The 17,000-nt window shown below is 38.4% G+C and overlaps 1 protein-coding gene and 2 long non-coding RNA genes across 4 annotated transcripts; 2 read left to right on the top strand and 1 right to left on the bottom strand.

Moving 5' to 3' along the window:
• The first annotated feature begins 3,428 nt into the window (after positions 1 to 3,428).
• On the top strand, positions 3,429 to 4,123 carry LOC129754828 (uncharacterized). Its single transcript, XR_008739112.1, has 2 exons — positions 3,429 to 3,701; positions 3,770 to 4,123. It is a non-coding gene; the product is annotated as an uncharacterized LOC129754828 (long non-coding RNA).
• Positions 4,124 to 7,972: 3,849 nt separating this feature from the next.
• Positions 7,973 to 10,546, bottom strand: LOC129752950 (uncharacterized). Its single transcript, XM_055748742.1, has 3 exons — positions 10,533 to 10,546; positions 8,362 to 8,794; positions 7,973 to 8,272 (listed from the first exon to the last, which is right to left on the bottom strand). Exons 1-3 carry the CDS (start codon positions 10,544 to 10,546, stop codon positions 8,198 to 8,200), a joined length of 522 nt encoding a protein of 173 aa, XP_055604717.1. The 3' UTR covers positions 7,973 to 8,197.
• A 44-nt stretch (positions 10,547 to 10,590) lies between these two features.
• On the top strand, positions 10,591 to 12,115 carry LOC129754819 (uncharacterized). Of its 2 annotated transcripts, none has more exons than XR_008739104.1 (3): positions 10,591 to 10,896; positions 11,012 to 11,182; positions 11,897 to 12,115. It is a non-coding gene; the product is annotated as an uncharacterized LOC129754819 (long non-coding RNA). The 2 variants fall into 2 exon arrangements; XR_008739103.1 differs by having other exon boundaries at positions 11,008 to 11,182.
• Positions 12,116 to 17,000: the final 4,885 nt, after the last annotated feature.

Raw genomic sequence — 17,000 nt, 5'->3', positions numbered from 1 at the left:
AATCAATTTGTTTATTCATCATTCTTTATTAGGATCAAAAAACCAGATATTTTTAGTAATGTGGACTTACAGATTACAAAATTACGATACGATACAAAAATTGAGCGATAATAATAATAACATAACAGCAGCTTTTACTAAATACTGTTACAATAATAATAACATCATAAACAAAACTAAAACTTTAATTTAACGAACTAAATAATGCGGTTCGTTTTAGTTGGGCGCCATTTATTATGGAGGCTGATTGTGGTCGGTGCCACATAAATAAATAATTCAAGAATTTAGCTTAATTTTCTATTTTGGCAACACTTTCGAACCCCCTTTTCCCCGAATCAGCGTGTACTCACCGCATTTTGTTGAATGGACCCCTTTTGTGCGGTACCTCGCCTGCCCTGCATGCGTCCGTCGCCTTTCGACAGAGCGCCGATCGGATGGCACCTCGTGCCTCTTCTGTTATTTGGCCGCGCTACGACCGGAGCCGATTGGTGGCGCTGTTGCTGCTGGTCGGCCGCCATACGCCTGGGGCCGATTGGTGGCACCGTTGCTTCTGGTCGGCCGCCCTACGCCTGGGGCCGATTGGTGAACTGGAGAGCCGCTGCTGCTGTTTCGGCCGCCCTAAGCCTGGGGCCGATTGGGGGCACCTTGGCGCCGCTACTGTACTTCGGCCGCCCTACGATTTGGGCCGATTGGTGGCACCTTGGCGCTGCTGCTGCTGCTCGATGTGGACTCTCTCTGCCGGAAGACCTCCACTTTTCTTCACGGCAGAGTTCCGGTGCCTCCGAGTTATTGTGGTGCTGCTCGGCGATTCAGCGTGCCGATTGGCAGCACTGCGTGAATTCTGGCCCTTCGCCTACGGCGCCTCCTGGGGTCTACCAGGGGGCTGCTGATTTTCGTCTGGGTTGTTCGGCTCGCGTGCCAATGCCCTACGCCTGCGGCGCCTCCTGGGATCTACCAGGGGGCATCTGATTTTTTTCTTCGGCTGTCGGCTCGCGGGCCAATGGAGATGTGCGCCGGAATTTATGCCACCGGAGCAGTGCCCGAAACCGCCTTGGAATCCAGCTCTATGAAGAATAAAAGGGGGAAAAAAGGGCCGCCTTCGCGACCCTTTCCTGGAGCTCGTTTTCTCCTCCTGGAGCTACTGACCCGGGAATCGATTTTTCCCCGAAATGGGCTGCCCTTTTTTAATCGAGTGGCTGGATTCCGTGCCCAGTATGCACGTGGCGTGGCCGGGTTTTTGCCTCGTATCTGTTAGAAGTGTAATTTGGTTTAACGCCAATTGATATCTGCCCAGTTCTGATTAACAGTGTAAAGAGAAAACGTCAAATAAAATCAATCTTGTTCTTGTTCTGCTCACAATCGGACGCGTTTTATTTTCGCTCTGCGCTTAACCTTAAAAGGTTATGGTCCCAGGAAAACACGTGTTTTCTTTTGTTCGCTTCGGAGTCGTAAAAGTTGTCGATAGTTTCGTTACGGACTCGAAAAAGTTTTCCCGGTAGTACGCGATGGAAGAGGAAGCAAAAACCCTCAGAATCCGACCGTTTGACGGAAAGGGCTTCAATAATTGGAGTTTCCGTATGCAGGTTTACCTGCAGCAGCTCGAAGTGTTGCATTGTGTGGAACGAGCGGCGGAAGAAGAAGATTTTTGGCACACACCCGATGACGCGTCGCCGGCAGTGAGAAGAGCGAACGAAGAAAGGCAGAAAGCGCGTGTGAAGCAGGACAACAAATGTCGGAACATTTTAGTTCATGCTGTTGCCGACAGCCATCTAGAATATGTGAAGGATAAAATAAGTCCGAAACAAATATGGGATGGTTTGCATAATGTGTTTCAACGGAAGAGCATTACAAATCGGTTTTTGCTCAAGCGACAATTGCTTTCGATGCGGTTTAATGAAAACGAGCGATTGCAAGATCACTTTTTACGGTTTGACCAATTAGTGCGCGAAATTAAGGGTGCTGGTGCTAGAATGGAAGAAGAAGACGTGATCTGTCATCTGATGTTGACGATGCCAGAGTCTTTTGATGCCGTGACTACGGCCATGGAAGCAGTTTCGGAGAACCTTACGATGGATTTGGTTCGGCAAAAGTACCTCGACGTAGAGGCTAAGCGCGGTGGAAACCGGCTTGAAGCGGAGACGGAGGAGGCGGCTTTCGCCGGAAAATCTAAGAAGAAGCTCAAGTGTTTTGGTTGTGGTGGGTTTGGCCATAAAAGAGCACAGCCCGAATAGCAAGGACCATGGTATTAATATAACCAAACAATGATTTTCAATTTAACAATAAACTTCATCGTAATATTAAAATATTTTTTGACTGTTTTTTATTTTGAAACTACCATTATTTTCAAAGTTACCGTGAAGCATATAGTTAGTTCAAAATATTCATAGTTGTCGAAAATAAAAGAAGCACGGTTTTACAATAATTTTCTTGTGAATATTGTCATTCACGCAGAAAAATAGAAATTAGTTTCAAAGGAAAGTGCCGCAAAAACAAAGGATTTTTTCCTTTGATTTTGGGACAAATAAAAATTACTTAGATTCAAAAACATTTTCCTTTGTTTCGAAGAAATGTTTTCCTTTGAATCAAAGAATGTTTTTTGATTCAAAATCCGAAATACTTTGATTCAAAATCTCAAATCCCTTGAATCCATAGCATTTTCGTTTGATGCCATAAAATTTTTCTTTATTTCCAAGTTATTTTGATTTTAATTCGAAAACATTTTTTCTTTGGTCTCATTATTTTCTTTCGTTTCTACCAAAAAAGTAGGTACCACAAATGTTTCATTTCGAAAAATAATAATGCATTTTATTTTTCAAATAATTTATTTATTTAAAGTTTTGCTACTTCGTTTTCATTTTGGACCAAATTTCTGGAAGTCTACCTGTAAAGAAGAGAGGAAAATAGAAAAAAAAATCAAATTAATAAAAAACAAATTAATGACAAAAATACGTTCAATAAAACATTGAATGAAATGTGGGGAAGGTAGTTAAGCACTAGCAATTTAAAGATCGTAGTTCAACAGTATATAATATTGAAGGTACTCACTTTTCAACATGCTTACATTGATCTGCAGACGAATTTTTGGCCAACAAGCGGATCATATTATAAATTGGGCAACTTGAAATTTCACAGCTTTCAATTCGCTCTTTCTTTAGAACTAATCGTCGTCGGCTGAATACCTAAAACTAATTTAAAAATTTAATAATTCACTTCAGATAAATTTAAAGAAAACTCACCAAAAATCTTCCACGGTATTGAGAACTTTCCGCCACAATGTTTTCCATCGCTGTTGGTTTCGAAGAAAATTTAAACAAAATCAAAGAATTTTTTCATTGACTGTAGCACGAATTTATTGTCTTTTGATTTTAAGTACACACTCAGAAATGAAAAAAATATCAAATTTATTTTTATATATTTATCCTGTAATTTATAGGCGAATAATAAGTTCAGTCATTAAAAAATAAGTATCGCGATATTATTTTTTATGCATTGGAAACATTTCTGCGTGAGAAATAATCCAGTGCATAAAATTTAGATCCGAAACATTTCAAGCTGTCACTTTTTTCTTTTTTTGGCGCTTGATGTTTGTTGCTGCAATTCAGAACTCGAAAAATTTATCGTCTTCTCCGGTACTGCTGGTGGCGCAAGTAAATGTTTTCGGGACTATTTAATACAGCAGAATCATGCTCGAGAATGAAAATGTAAGTACCACTGCCATCCGGAGTCTCATAAAATGAATTGAATAGTTTTTTTTCCCATTCATTCACAGATTAAATTGTCTGAAAATGTTGCTGCAGCAGTTCCGGTGTGTTGGCCATTCTTCTGGAGCAGCTCGGAAATTTTTTGGCTCAAGTCAAACGACCGGGTGAAGGGTTCATATTATAAAACCCACAGGAGGTGTCCATTGCCCGGAATGATATTCCGCTGGTGATTCCACGATCACTAACAGAACTTTATCGAGAATGTTCGCCAGCATTTCGAGTGAATCAATCGATTCGCTCGGCGGTGTAGTTACGTAACGCGGGCACATCCAGTAACAGTTGCAGTATCACTGCAATTTCTGTTTTTTTAAGTTTAAATTTTGTTTTTATATTAAGCATTGAATAAATAACATTTTAAAACATTTATCTCTTTATTTTATTTGTTCCGAATTTTTTTCCGGAATTTTATTTCATAGGACTGCTATAAACGCCGTTTAATTATTTTTACGACCACCAGATGTCGTTGTTGTCCATTTCTCAATGCATAAATTTTAATCGCAGAAATATTTCTCAGTGAGAAATATCGCAGTAATTACACCATGAGAAATATCCTTGTGCGTAAAGAGGGAGAAATGGGAAAATACCTAAAAAATAATTGTTTGATATTTTATTTATTTCTGAGTGCAGTACGTCAAGTCAAAATTCCTGTACATTAACTCAAAATAATTTTCTTTCCTTTTGATAGAAAAAAAATTTAAATAAAAAAAATAAGGTTTAGATTCAAATAACACTAGAACCTTGATTCAAAAACGTATTTCTTTTGTTTCAATGTCACTAGTTTTCTCTGCGTGTTGAAGTTGAAATCCGAAGTTTTCGCGCTGGTGATCGGCAACCTTGCCAACTAGCGACGTTGTGAAATATCATTACTGCACACAAAAAAAAAGCATAGTAAAATTACTAAATCCGTGGTTTAAACGAACAACAGGCGACCATATTTTTGAGTCAAATATGTTTTATTTTTTATAATACCTTACGCATAGCTATTTTACCATGTGCTCAATTTGGCTGCGCATAGTAAATTCGACTACGTTTTAGTAAAATTGTCAATGAAATGATGCATTGTTTTACTTCGTCCCTAGTAAAATTAATATGTTTCACGATGAAACTAGTATGTGTTATGATAAAGATTAGGAGGAGCGAGGAGCTTGATTTAAATAGTAAAATTACTATGTATGTTTGTTTGTTTATTTGCATTCATGCATTATGACATTATTTGAAACATGAAAATTCACACTTCCGACACACGTCGGTCAATGTTAGTGTGTTTCCCCGATGCTCTGGAATGATTTTCAAAGTTATGTTACTATAAAGCAGCTCAAAATTAGTTTTTTTACAAACGGGTTTGACGATTAATGATCCTGAATTAGTGTAAACAACAAGAATGTTTACCATAGTAAAATTATCATACGCACTAATGTTTTTGAGTCAAATATGTTTTGTTCTCAAAAGTACGATGTGCGTAGTATTTTGTTGATATGAATTGGTGCCACAATGTCAAAATTACTATGCGGACGGTAGTTGTGATAGAAATTATGATGAAATTATCATGATCATAGTATTTTCGACAACAAACATTGAGAGTTATCGAAAATTACCAGGTACATAGTAATTTCAATATTGTTTCATGCGCACTTTCACAAAATCGATGTTAAACTTTTCGTGGTTGAAAATACTATAGCGCTGAAATGGTAAAATTATCATGACAGCGTCTTTGGGATGACTACTCAATTTTTTTCCGTGTGGCAACGCTTTTGTAAAGTAAGCCCGCATACCAAAAAACTGAATCTCAAACAGTCTCTACGATTCGTCTACTGCTGTGTAAATAGTGATTGTCACTGTAAACGTAGCTATTATATTGAACTTTACTTCGACAACGATAAGAATCTTTAATGAACATTAATATGAAAATGTGATGGTTTCTGAAAAGGTGAAAGATACCATTCAACGATTTACTTCAGTTTTATCAATAATCGTACAAAAGATCTCGAACCGTTATCTGTAGCGTTCATGTCTTCTGTCAAATGTTACAGACCTGTTCTATGTACATTCAAATTTGGTCTAGAAAAAAAAACGGTAAAATAAATCGTTTGGTTTCCATTATTAATAATTAAACATTTATTGTAATTCATCATTGAACAGAGCTAAGCAAATATTGACAGCTGCTAGCACATGTTCAAGTCAGCCATTTTTGTTCAAAAATTTTTCTTATTGCGGCGAAAATCAATTGGGCACTTTTTAAAAGATGCAATTTATTGGAAAACAGCTAATGAAGGTAAGCTTTAAACATAATGTCGTGTGTTGATAGATTTTAAGTAATCGATTTGCATTTTTCAGCATCCTGGGAGTGCTCCTGAGGCACTTATTTACATTCAGAGGAAAGGCCGATTGCGACATGGAATTAAACAGCAGGGACATGAAACCCGATATATTTCGTTATTTCGAAGGTGGGTAACAGTGCAAGTGCCACATGAGAGTGCAAGTGTTAAAATGTGAACTAAATAAATACAATGAATAAAGAAATTTATCAAAAATATTTGTATCGTTATATTTCATTGAGACCTTACTGACTAGCGTTTTTTATTCTTAAACTGACTGTAAGTATTACAGTATTTTTGTAACGTTTCTTATCAGTTTAATGATATAATCTAAAAGCTTTTTCAATGGTTACGTTATATGAGGTACCATCAAAAAAACAGTAATCTTAGTACAAACGGTTCGTACAATGATCATTTCGATTTCCGTAACAGTTCGATTGACGGTTTGACAAACCGTTAAAAATATGCCTACACATGTTCATTCTAGAAACAGTTCAATGCCCTGAAAACGTTATCCATAAGCGTTTTATAAACCATTCCCTAACTGTTGCTAAAACAGTGTCTCCATATAGAAGTTTTAACAGTTTTAAACAGTAACATAACTTAACGCCATATTCAACAGACCGTCGTTTTGGAATTCAAGATAAGTGCAATGTTTTTTATGGTTTCAGATATAATTTTATTAACGTTTTTTTACACTGTTTCTAATCGTTTTATAACTACTACAGGAACTGTTATGTTACAATATTTTCGTATTCGGGAGGGCATCCGCAGCAACCGCGAGTATAGTGAAAATGCTCACACGCCACCATCACTCTGATACCGCACCGGGGGTTACTATATGGGTGAGCAAAATAGGGCCGTTGCCGTCGGGACCGACAAAGTCACCAAATTTGCTCACAAGAAAGGGGCGGGAGCAAACATGCACTGAAAAAAATCCACCGTTTAATGCTTAGTTAAACAAACGACTTTCAGCGTGTGAAGTTTGTTGACATTTACATTTTGCGCATCGGATCGAACCGTCCTATACTGCCCACAGAATACCGGCCGTAGTGGAACCGGCAGATTCGTTTGCTGTCGGTGTTTTCGCTTGCTGCATTCGCTGCAATAAAGGATCTTCCAGCTTAAAAGGCGACGTTGCACAGGAAGAGCGGAAATTGTCCCAATCAAGGTGTATCTCCGAGGGTTAACAACAACGAAACTCCGAAGCAGAATCGAGGCCCTCATCAACAACACAATCAATTTTCGAACCAGCACAGGGCCCCGGGGGATCAGAATCAATTCAGTGGTGGCTTTAACCAGGTTACGCTCCTTCAGATGCTAGCGAGGCTGCAGGGAATGTTGGAAGCGAATATGCAAACGCTAATTACCACAGGTCCATTAACAGCACAAGATGAACAAATCGCATCAAGGCCAGCAGCAACAGCAGAGAATTTGATCGACAAGTTCCGTCACGTAAAGTTGGATTGCCTGGGTATCCCGACACGAGAGTGGAACATTCGATTCAGTTTCTACCCGATCTACGACGATGGTTATGCATCGCAACATTCAATGATCGATAAGTATTTTGATGTATTTTAAATTGAAAATATATGTTTCAAAAATTCAGAATAAAAACTTACGATATTAAAAAGTTGATTTTTTTTTCTATTCTGATGTTCAATCAATTCTTTATTTAATTTTAGGATACCCGCAGCATTCATGAAAGCACAAATACCTAACTGGAATAATCTATGCAAAGTGATACCTATATACAAATGGAAAACATGCTAATATCTGTATCTGTAGAAGTGCTATTAAAATTGTTATTAAAACATTTTCACACATATTATCTATTCATCACATATCATCACATAAGGCATCTGACGAATTTTAAAGCGTTCCGAATATGGAAGGTGAAAAGCGGAAAGCGATAAATTTGTGCTGGAATATCTAGTGGTTCGAAGATGTTTTAGTTGAATAATAAAATAGTTTATTGTTATATAATTCCTCATACTGTGCGGATCCCGATTTTCTATGACCAGCTCGTCGATAATTGCCAAAACATCCGCCGAGGTGCCTCCGGAGATCGAACCGCTACGACATTTTGTTCCGCCGAACCCGCTGGAGCAGCAGCGAACTTTATGCGTTGTCCAGCTTGTTGGACGAAAAATCCATCAGCCGAAGGTCTTTGTTAAACCGCAGTGCCATGTGAGCCTGTGATTTAAGTAAGAGAATTTTTTAGATTTTCTTGAAATCTGCTTCTACCATGGCTTATTACACTTCCAATAGGAGATATTTATTACCTGGTAGATCAGAGCCAGCACAAAGATGACTCCCTCGGTGAAGATTGGGTTCAACCGTAGATCCAAACGGCGTATTGGTCGCTTCCTGATGAGGAGCATAAACACGAGAATGCATAAAATACGCTTAAACCGGGGAATTATGGAACACGGTCTCTCATCTCGCTGCACCAAAACGGGCGGGTCCGCCTCACTGAAGCCGAAGTCTGTGACCAGCGGCGAAAACCTCCTACTTGATGATGGGACTCCACAGCAGCTGGTATATTTTGCACAGGTTCTGCTGGCTTTGATTCGGGTTGCTGCTGCTCGGAAGTTTCGGCTGCAACCTCCACCGGACCAGGTTGTTGGTTGGTTGAAGCTGCTTGGCCCAGCTGGTGCTGAACGGCATAAACCCCCAGGATGTCTACTATGACGTCTCGGATAGCAGCTGAACGAGCTAAATTTTTCGATCTACCATTCTAAAAATCACCATCAATCGAATTTTAAGCGAAAACACTCACGGCTCAGAAAACTTACTCGATCCGTATAATTTTTTTATCAAGATTTTCTGCTTATGTTTTCTCAGTGCAATGCTAAATGTAAAAATAATTAAAGCTACCGCCTGGTGCGCGAAAAGGTGTGTATCCTAAAACCGGGCCGCTGAAATGAGCAAAACCGGGCCGCGTATACTCACTTATTGGTGCGTTTGCTCTAATAACCAGCGTGCCTATACAGCTACGGGTGGTTGCATATTGAGCAACAGTAGGCAAGGAGTACCAAAAGTTTCTCATTGGTGGGGGGTGGATACGGAGCACTTTTTGACAGCGAATTGTTCGCCTACCATGCCTATGATTACGATTGCCTGTCACAATATGGACAATTCCGTGTATTCACGCAGAGTAAACTTGAATTTTGGAACGAATTAAATCTGACTTTGATTCAAAACATTCATTTTTTTGAATCCAGCTCCTGTTTTCTTTGAATCAATGAATTATAGTTTTGATTGAAAAGAATAATTTTTGAAAAAAAGAATAAATTTTTTGAATTGAATAACTTTGGACTTTGATTTCAAACAAATTCTTTGATTCAAAAGAAATTTGTTCAATTGCATATTTCTTTAGAAACAAAGTAAATTTTCTTTCAACCGAAGAAAAATGTTTTAAACTGAAAAGAATAATTTTTTGAAACAAAAACTTCAAACTTAGAAGATATTTTGCATTGACTTGCAAGAAGAACAGAAAACCGAAAAATCGAATAAAGTTCAGCCGCTCGTTTTAAAAATCAAACTAGTGAATCGGAGTAAGCTATAAATAAGGAGGATTCAGGATGCAAAATGGTAAGTGTAAGATAATAAATACTGAATATTTAAGTGAATTCAAGATTTTCTAAAACGCTTGTATAGTTACAGGACCACGGCCGACGGATAGATTTCCAAGTCTCTCGAACATGGAGAAAGCTGCGCAAAGTAACACCTCCCCAAATCCCGCGGTCGTATTTTTTCGGCCCAATCTTCAACGGCAATCACCAGTCGGACCACCCAGCAGCTGGAGTGGCTTTCGGAAGTTTATTGACCGGCCCACGGAGAATGCGAAACTTTGTCAACGATATCAAGGACCCTACTCGGTTATAGTGAACCAGTGGTGTTTGTGAATAAAAAAGAATTTAAGAACTAAAATAGTATCTTTTTATTATTCAAACTCCTAATAGGAACTTCGAAACAACAGGGTAAAAATCTTCCAATTGGAATAAATGGAAAATGGTTCAATGAATAAATGCTTTTAAATCTATATATAAATTACCTTTGAGCAAAGATAATAACTTTAAATCAAATGAAACTGGTTTTTGTATCAAAGCATTAATATTTTGAATCTAAGATTTTTCAAAAGAAAAAATCTTTGAAACAGAGGAAAATGCATTTGAACCAAAGGATTTTTTATTTATACCAAAACCAAAGGAAAAAATCCTTTGTTTTTGCGGCACTTTCCTTTGAAATAAAAAATCTTTGGTATAAGAACACACCCGAAGTTGTACACGTCCTGATAATAACTTGTCGCCAGTGAGTGTCGCCAGTAAATGTCGCCAGCGCTCATTGACGATAACTCCGGTTTGGGGATTCAGCGACAATATTATTGTTACTGTGTACTTCATGGTAAAATTAAAATCCAAACCAAAAACGAACATTGGTAAATTTATACTTTTTTTTACACATTTTTGATTTTTCGTGTAGATATTTATTTTCAATTTTCACCGCGCGCCATCTTTACAAAACAAGAAATTACAAATTGGAATTTCTTAAAATATCCCGAAACTCGAAACTGACCTACTTTGGTGAGGTGGATCATCGCAACAACCAACATCCTTTGATCCTATCCGGAGATTTTGATATTGCCAACAGCGGAGAACTGGCACTGAACGGCCCTCCCGTGAGGGATCTTTTTGTCCCGACCATCCGGATAAGCAGCGGCACCAATGATTGCAGGTTTCCTCCGGATTCCCATCAACCCATCCCCCGAGCGGAATTCCCATCAACAGGCCGATGAAGGGAAAAGGCACCTACAGGTGATTGTTTAGATTTTTAATTAACCATCAAAATGCGTAAACTGGTGCCTAACTGAGGTTTTTTTTTATCTTACAAAAAATAATGCTGGTTAATTTGCCAACCGGACCCAGCTAGCATGCAAACGGATTCCGATTTAGCAAGACAGCCACGAACTTCGGCATCACGCGTCACTTACAACAGCGGGTTGGTGTTATGCTGGCTACCACATCAACAGGAAATCATTCATCCAACCAACTGGATGGTGTTTCTTCCGGCAACACCTTAAAGGTGACGCAGAAAAAGTTGGTAAGTCGATTTCCGTTGCCGAGTCTGAATTTCAATGACAAGTGCAATATTTTAATAAGATTTATGAATTTTAAAAACAAAATCATTATGTTATTCCTAATTTAACAAGTAAAAATGTTTTGAACTTGGAGATATCATAGTCCTGAATCTGAATTTAATAGAAATCTGACTGATATCTGAATCTGATATTTGTTATTCAAATTGGAATCTTTATAAGGTACACCGGGGTAAGTGGGGACGGTGGCTTTTAAAACAATACTGTCAACTATTTTTTCAAACTTTTAATGCAAAATGTTAAATTTACTTGTAATCTATCCAATAACTGTAAAAGAGATACGGCTCCGACAATAGCGAAAATTTCCTGAGAAATCAATGAGAAAATCTACCGTCCCCACTTACCCCGTAAAGCAGGTTAAGTGAAGACACCAGCAGTCAATTATAATTCACGTGATAACTTTTTTCGCTTCTCGTCTATCAAGCTCATCTCTTCAGCATTTGTAAACAACATGTTCAGCATCACATTGAATGCGATTTTATCAAAATTGATCCACTGCTGATTTTTTAATGATTTTTCAAAATTGAACTATACGAAAAACCGTCCCCACTTACCCCGGTGTATCTTATAAATTTTTCACTCAAATCTAACTCTGAAATCATAAATCCAAATCTCATTTCTGAATCTGAATGTATCAAAAATTTCTCCTGTACTTGCAGCTCTCACATCTGTAACGGGGGAAACAGGATTACCGGATGGGGCCTCCAACGAGTACCAAGCGGATTCTTCCTCCACCAAGTGTTTTCAAGAAAGAATACAAAGACGCTCATCGACAATCTTTTTTCGGGTAAGTGCCCAGAAAACATGGACGAATAGACCGACACATTGCTGGTTACTCGAACCAAAGGCCTGAATCTTCCAGCACAACCTGCCTGAAATAATTGGACTATGGATTGTTAACGTTCATCGCTTAACACGCTGAATAGTCGGCAGTCGAAACCGCTGTCAAGGTATTTCATGGGATGAATTCAAGCAACAACCTTTTCTAAAAGTTGCGTTCAAAGAATTTTAATTTAAAATAAAAATATTTCATATCCCTTTTTTAATTACCTATTTTGCTAGTTATTTATTTTTTATATACGGAATAGTATTTCTGATGGGTCCTACTTTTATATGAAAGTTTATAATTTATATTTTAATTGATTGTCATTGTTAGCTTAAGGTTTAACCAGTATAACTCTGTTCAAAGAATTTTAGTCATGATTAGGTGCTTTATTAACTTGATAAACTTTTAAATCCTTGAGAAAAAGGAATAAAAGTTTATCAAGTTGATAAAGCACCTAATCAAGAATAAAATTTTTTGGACAGAGTTATAACTCAAGCTAACAATAACAATCAATTAAAATATTAATTATTCATTGTAAACCATGAAATTTTACGGTTAAAACAATGATCGTATACCATAGAAAAACCTTGATTTTATCTTCGTTAAAACAATGAAAATAATCGCAATTTCATGGTTTTATTATGAAAAAGTGGAAGGTGTTTCAACAATGAACTTCATATTTTTGAGCTACCGAATGTATGGGAAATCGCCATTTTTTTCATGGTCACGCTGCATAACAATACCCCTTTTTCATGGTTATTTTCGTCAAAACGATGAAATGTATGGTTGAAAACTATGAATTCCAATGTGCATTCACGGTATCGAGGACGATAATAATTACTGTGTAAACCATGCAAACTATGGTTTGTGAATATGGAATTCATGGTTTTTTCACGGTGCATTTCTATTCGGGAGTGTACCAAAGCGGGATCTATTAGTGATAGTGGTGGTCAAAAGCAGTGGAAGAAAAGTGAAAGTGCATCGCAGAAAGCGAATGTCGGGGCCAGGGGCGTGTCGTTTGTGGCTACGGATAGCCAGCATGAAATTGCTGCGGCTAGTAATGTTGCTGAGGCAAAGTGGTTCCTGGATAGTGGAGCTTCCGAACACATGTCAAATGACAAGTCGTTGTTCGCAAGTTTGAAGAAGCTGGAGAAGCCAATTGTCATCCAGACGGCAAAAAGTGGCGCGAATCTGCTGGCAAAGCATAAAGGTCGTTTAGTTGCTAGTGCTTTAGTTGACGGACAAAAGATCTGCATAAATATCGAAGATGTGTTGTTTATTCCCGAACTGTCGTTAAACCTCCTTTCTCTCCGACGATTGGAGAACACCGGTAAAAGAGTTATTTTTTTCTGGTGGACTTGTGACTGTCGAGGACGAAGACGGAGTGGTTGCTTACGGGAGGCAGATGGGAAAACTTTACTGCATGGATCTTGTCTGTGAGAAAAGTGAAGTGATCGATAAAGCGCTACACACAACGAAAAAAATATGTAAAATCACATCACATGTGATGTAAATAAAAAGAAGCATCATATATGACGGAATTTTCAGTGCTAGTTGGAAATTACACGCCAGTAAAATTTTGCAACGTGTAAAATAAAAGTGATGTAAAATTTTGCAACGTGTAAAATCAAAATGATGTAAATTATATAATCACTGAATACTGGAATAAAAACTTTCCAATTTGAATTTGTTTTATTTAATTTATCGTTAATATGATTCAATAATGGAATTTTCTCATTTCCTAATAAAATATAAAATCTTTCTATAATTAATATAATTCATTTTATTAAACGGCAAAATTTTTTATTTCACAAATTTTGTTTGTCTTTAGGAGTTACATCCATACACTCAGAAATAAATAAAATATCAAACAGTTATATTTTAGGTATTTTCACATATCTCCCTCTTTACGCACACGGATATTTCTCATGGTGTAATTACTGGGATATTTCTCACTGGGAAATATTTCTGCGATTAAAATTTATGCATTGAGAAATGTTATGGAACGACATCTGGTGGTCAGAAATAAAAGTTTGAGCCGTAAAGTAAAGGCAAACGCTTAAAGCAGAAATAAACAGAAAAACCAAACGAAAATCGTTTGATTTTTGTTCATGTTCTATGGTCAATGTGCATAATTGACCATAGCATAAAAACATGTGCATTTCGCTGGTAATATTACTTACTGCAATTGAGTCCATCCTTTTTAAATATGATTCAGTTAAATATTTACAGAGAATGGAATCTGCATGCAGTCAAGTTGAAAGGCATTTAGCAACTGAAGAATCTAGCATGTGCTCATACCCGTTTAGTTGGGACTCAAACGCACAAAGCGTTTGTTTGAAGAAAATAATATATAATTTCTCGGTTATTAAATTTTATGCATTGGATCATTACACGCCAAGAAATTATTCGGATGCATAAATTTAAATATCTGAAATAGTTATTTTTTAATATTTCTGGATATTAATGACAGAGAAATATCGGAGTTATTGAAATATAATAATTTTCATATTTTTTTCATTTCTGAGTGTACTTATCTTTTCTTCCCCGAAGTACCGGATCCTAAATTTAATAACGTGGAGCCACTTCCAGATCCGCATCAAAGATCTCCAGCAACCAGCAAGATCGATAAACTCACTCGCGGGAAAAATGCTTTAATAAAATATTATAAAATATTATATATGGTGCACGACTTGATTTAACACTTTGTTGACATTTGTGTGTGCCTGTTTTTGACAGTCTGTATTTTTACATGACATTAACGCGTTCAGTGTTTTAAAATATTCATTGAATATTAATTCAATGTCCTGTAACATTTAATGTCGTGTAATTTTAAGAAATTTCTATCTCAGTGCTGTTAAGAATTCTGTGTGACCAGAAAAAAGTTGTAAAATTACATCACATATGATGTAAATAAAAAAAACATCACATATGACGGAATTTTCAGTGCGAGTTGAATATTACACGTCTGAAAACATCTACAGGCGTGTGGAATTTGAAAGACATGTAAAATATCAAAGACGTGTAGTATTCAATTCGCACTGAAAATTCCATCATATGTGATGCTTCTTTTTATTTACATCATATGTGATGTAAATTTCCATCAAATAATCGCGTTCCGTGTCAAGTAATATTTATGCCATTAGAATTCAGTGCTGTTAAGGATTCAATCTTGTTTTAGTCTGTAAATTTACATTAATAAATCGCGTTCTATGTCATGTAAAATTAAAGATTTCCAAATTCAGTGTTGTTAAGGATTCAGATTTTTTTTCTGTGTAGTGACTGGAAAAGTGAGCCAGCAGATGCAACTGTGGCATCACCGGTTCGGCCATCTGGGAAACGACAATTTAGTGAAACTTGTGAAGAAGAAGATGGTGAATGGCCTGTCTGTGGATGACGTGAAGAGTGATTCGGTGAAGTTCCTGTGTGAACCGTGCCTTAAGGCGAAGCAAACTCGAAATCCTTTCGAATCGAGATCCGAGAAGCGTTCGCGAAGACCCCTCGAGATCGTGCACAGCGATGTGTGCGGTCCTATCAATCCGACGTCATGGAATGGGAACAAATATTTTGTTACATTCACGGACGATTTCACGCACGTTACCGTGGCTTATGTGATGAAATCGAAGAGTGAGGTTAAGGATTGTTTTGCGGAATACGAGGCAATGGCCACTTCGCATTTTGGGAAGAAGATTTCGCGGCTTCGGTGCGATAACGGCGGCGAGTATACGGGAGGAGCCATGCAGAGATTCTGCAAGATGCGCGGGATTCGGCTGGAGTATACAGTGCCGTACACCCCCGAACAAAATGGTGTCAGTGAAAGACTAAACCGTACGATAGTTGAAAAAGTGCGCGCGATGATGGAAACCAGTGGTTTGCCTAAGAATATGTGGTCCGAGGCGGTTCAAACCGCAGTATACGTACTGAATCGAAGTCCGACGGTCGCGGTTGATGGTGACGTTACACCATACGAGGCGTGGAACGGTCGTAAACCGGATGTCGGGATCCTTCGCGTGTGGGAAGCGTATGCTACGTGCATATCCCAAAAGTGTTGCGTAAGAAACTGGACTCAAAAAGTGAAAAAGTGATATTCGTCGGGTACGCGGCAAACGGCTACCGGTGCTGGAACGGCAAGAAAACTTTCGTGGCGCGCGACGTGATTTTTAACGAAGGCGAGTTCGGGTGGAAGCGACTCGAGAATTGTGTATCGGACAATAGTGAAGTGATTATCGTTGAGAAAAGTGTACCTCGTAAAAAGGAAGATCTGGCTGAGCCTGGAGATGACTCCGAGCCGGATGGTGCAGTGGATCCTGTGTCAGCAGATGAAGAAAACCCCGCAGCTGATGAAGAATCAGATTCAGACGAGATGCATTCCTTTCGTGAGGAGAGTGACGACGATGTACCTGGTGTCCGACGGAGTCAGCGAGCCGTAGCTCCACCAGTTTGGCATGACGACTATGACATGACGGCGTTCGCTCTTAGCGCCGAAGAATTTGTTGAGAACATACCGTCAAGTGTAGAAATGTTGAAAACTCGCAGTGATTGGCCTATGAGGAAAAAGGCCATTGAAGATGAATTGGAGTCATTGAAGAAAAATAACACCTGGAGCTTGGTCGAATTGCCGAAAGGGAGACGAGTGATTGGCAACAAATGGGTGTTTAAGGTGAAGAGAGACAGTGAAGGCCAGGTTGAGCGATACAAAGCCAGACTTGTTGCTCGTGGCTTCACCCAGCGAGAAGGTTTCGATTACACAGACACCTACTCCCCGGTGGTCAAGATGTCCACACTACGTATATTATTGTCTCTCGCCAACCAGGAGAATTGGCTTATTCACCAGATGGATGTGAAATGCGCATTCCTGAACGGAGTTCTGGACGAGGAGGTGTTTATGCGGCAACCGTCTGGATTTGAGCGGGGAGGATCGCTAGTATGCAGACTGA

The sequence above is a fragment of the Uranotaenia lowii genome, chromosome 3 (assembly GCF_029784155.1).
Source record: "Uranotaenia lowii strain MFRU-FL chromosome 3, ASM2978415v1, whole genome shotgun sequence".
In the NCBI taxonomy this organism is placed as follows: Eukaryota; Metazoa; Arthropoda; class Insecta; order Diptera; family Culicidae; genus Uranotaenia; species Uranotaenia lowii.
This window is presented reverse-complemented; position numbering and strand designations above follow the sequence as displayed.

Bases quoted from the DNA above. Each gene is read 5' to 3' on its own strand.
- LOC129752950 (XM_055748742.1), bottom strand. The intron at 8,273-8,361 runs GTAATAAATATC...CTTAAATCACAG, and splicing joins TGCTGGCTCTGATCTACCAG to GCTCACATGGCACTGCGGTT.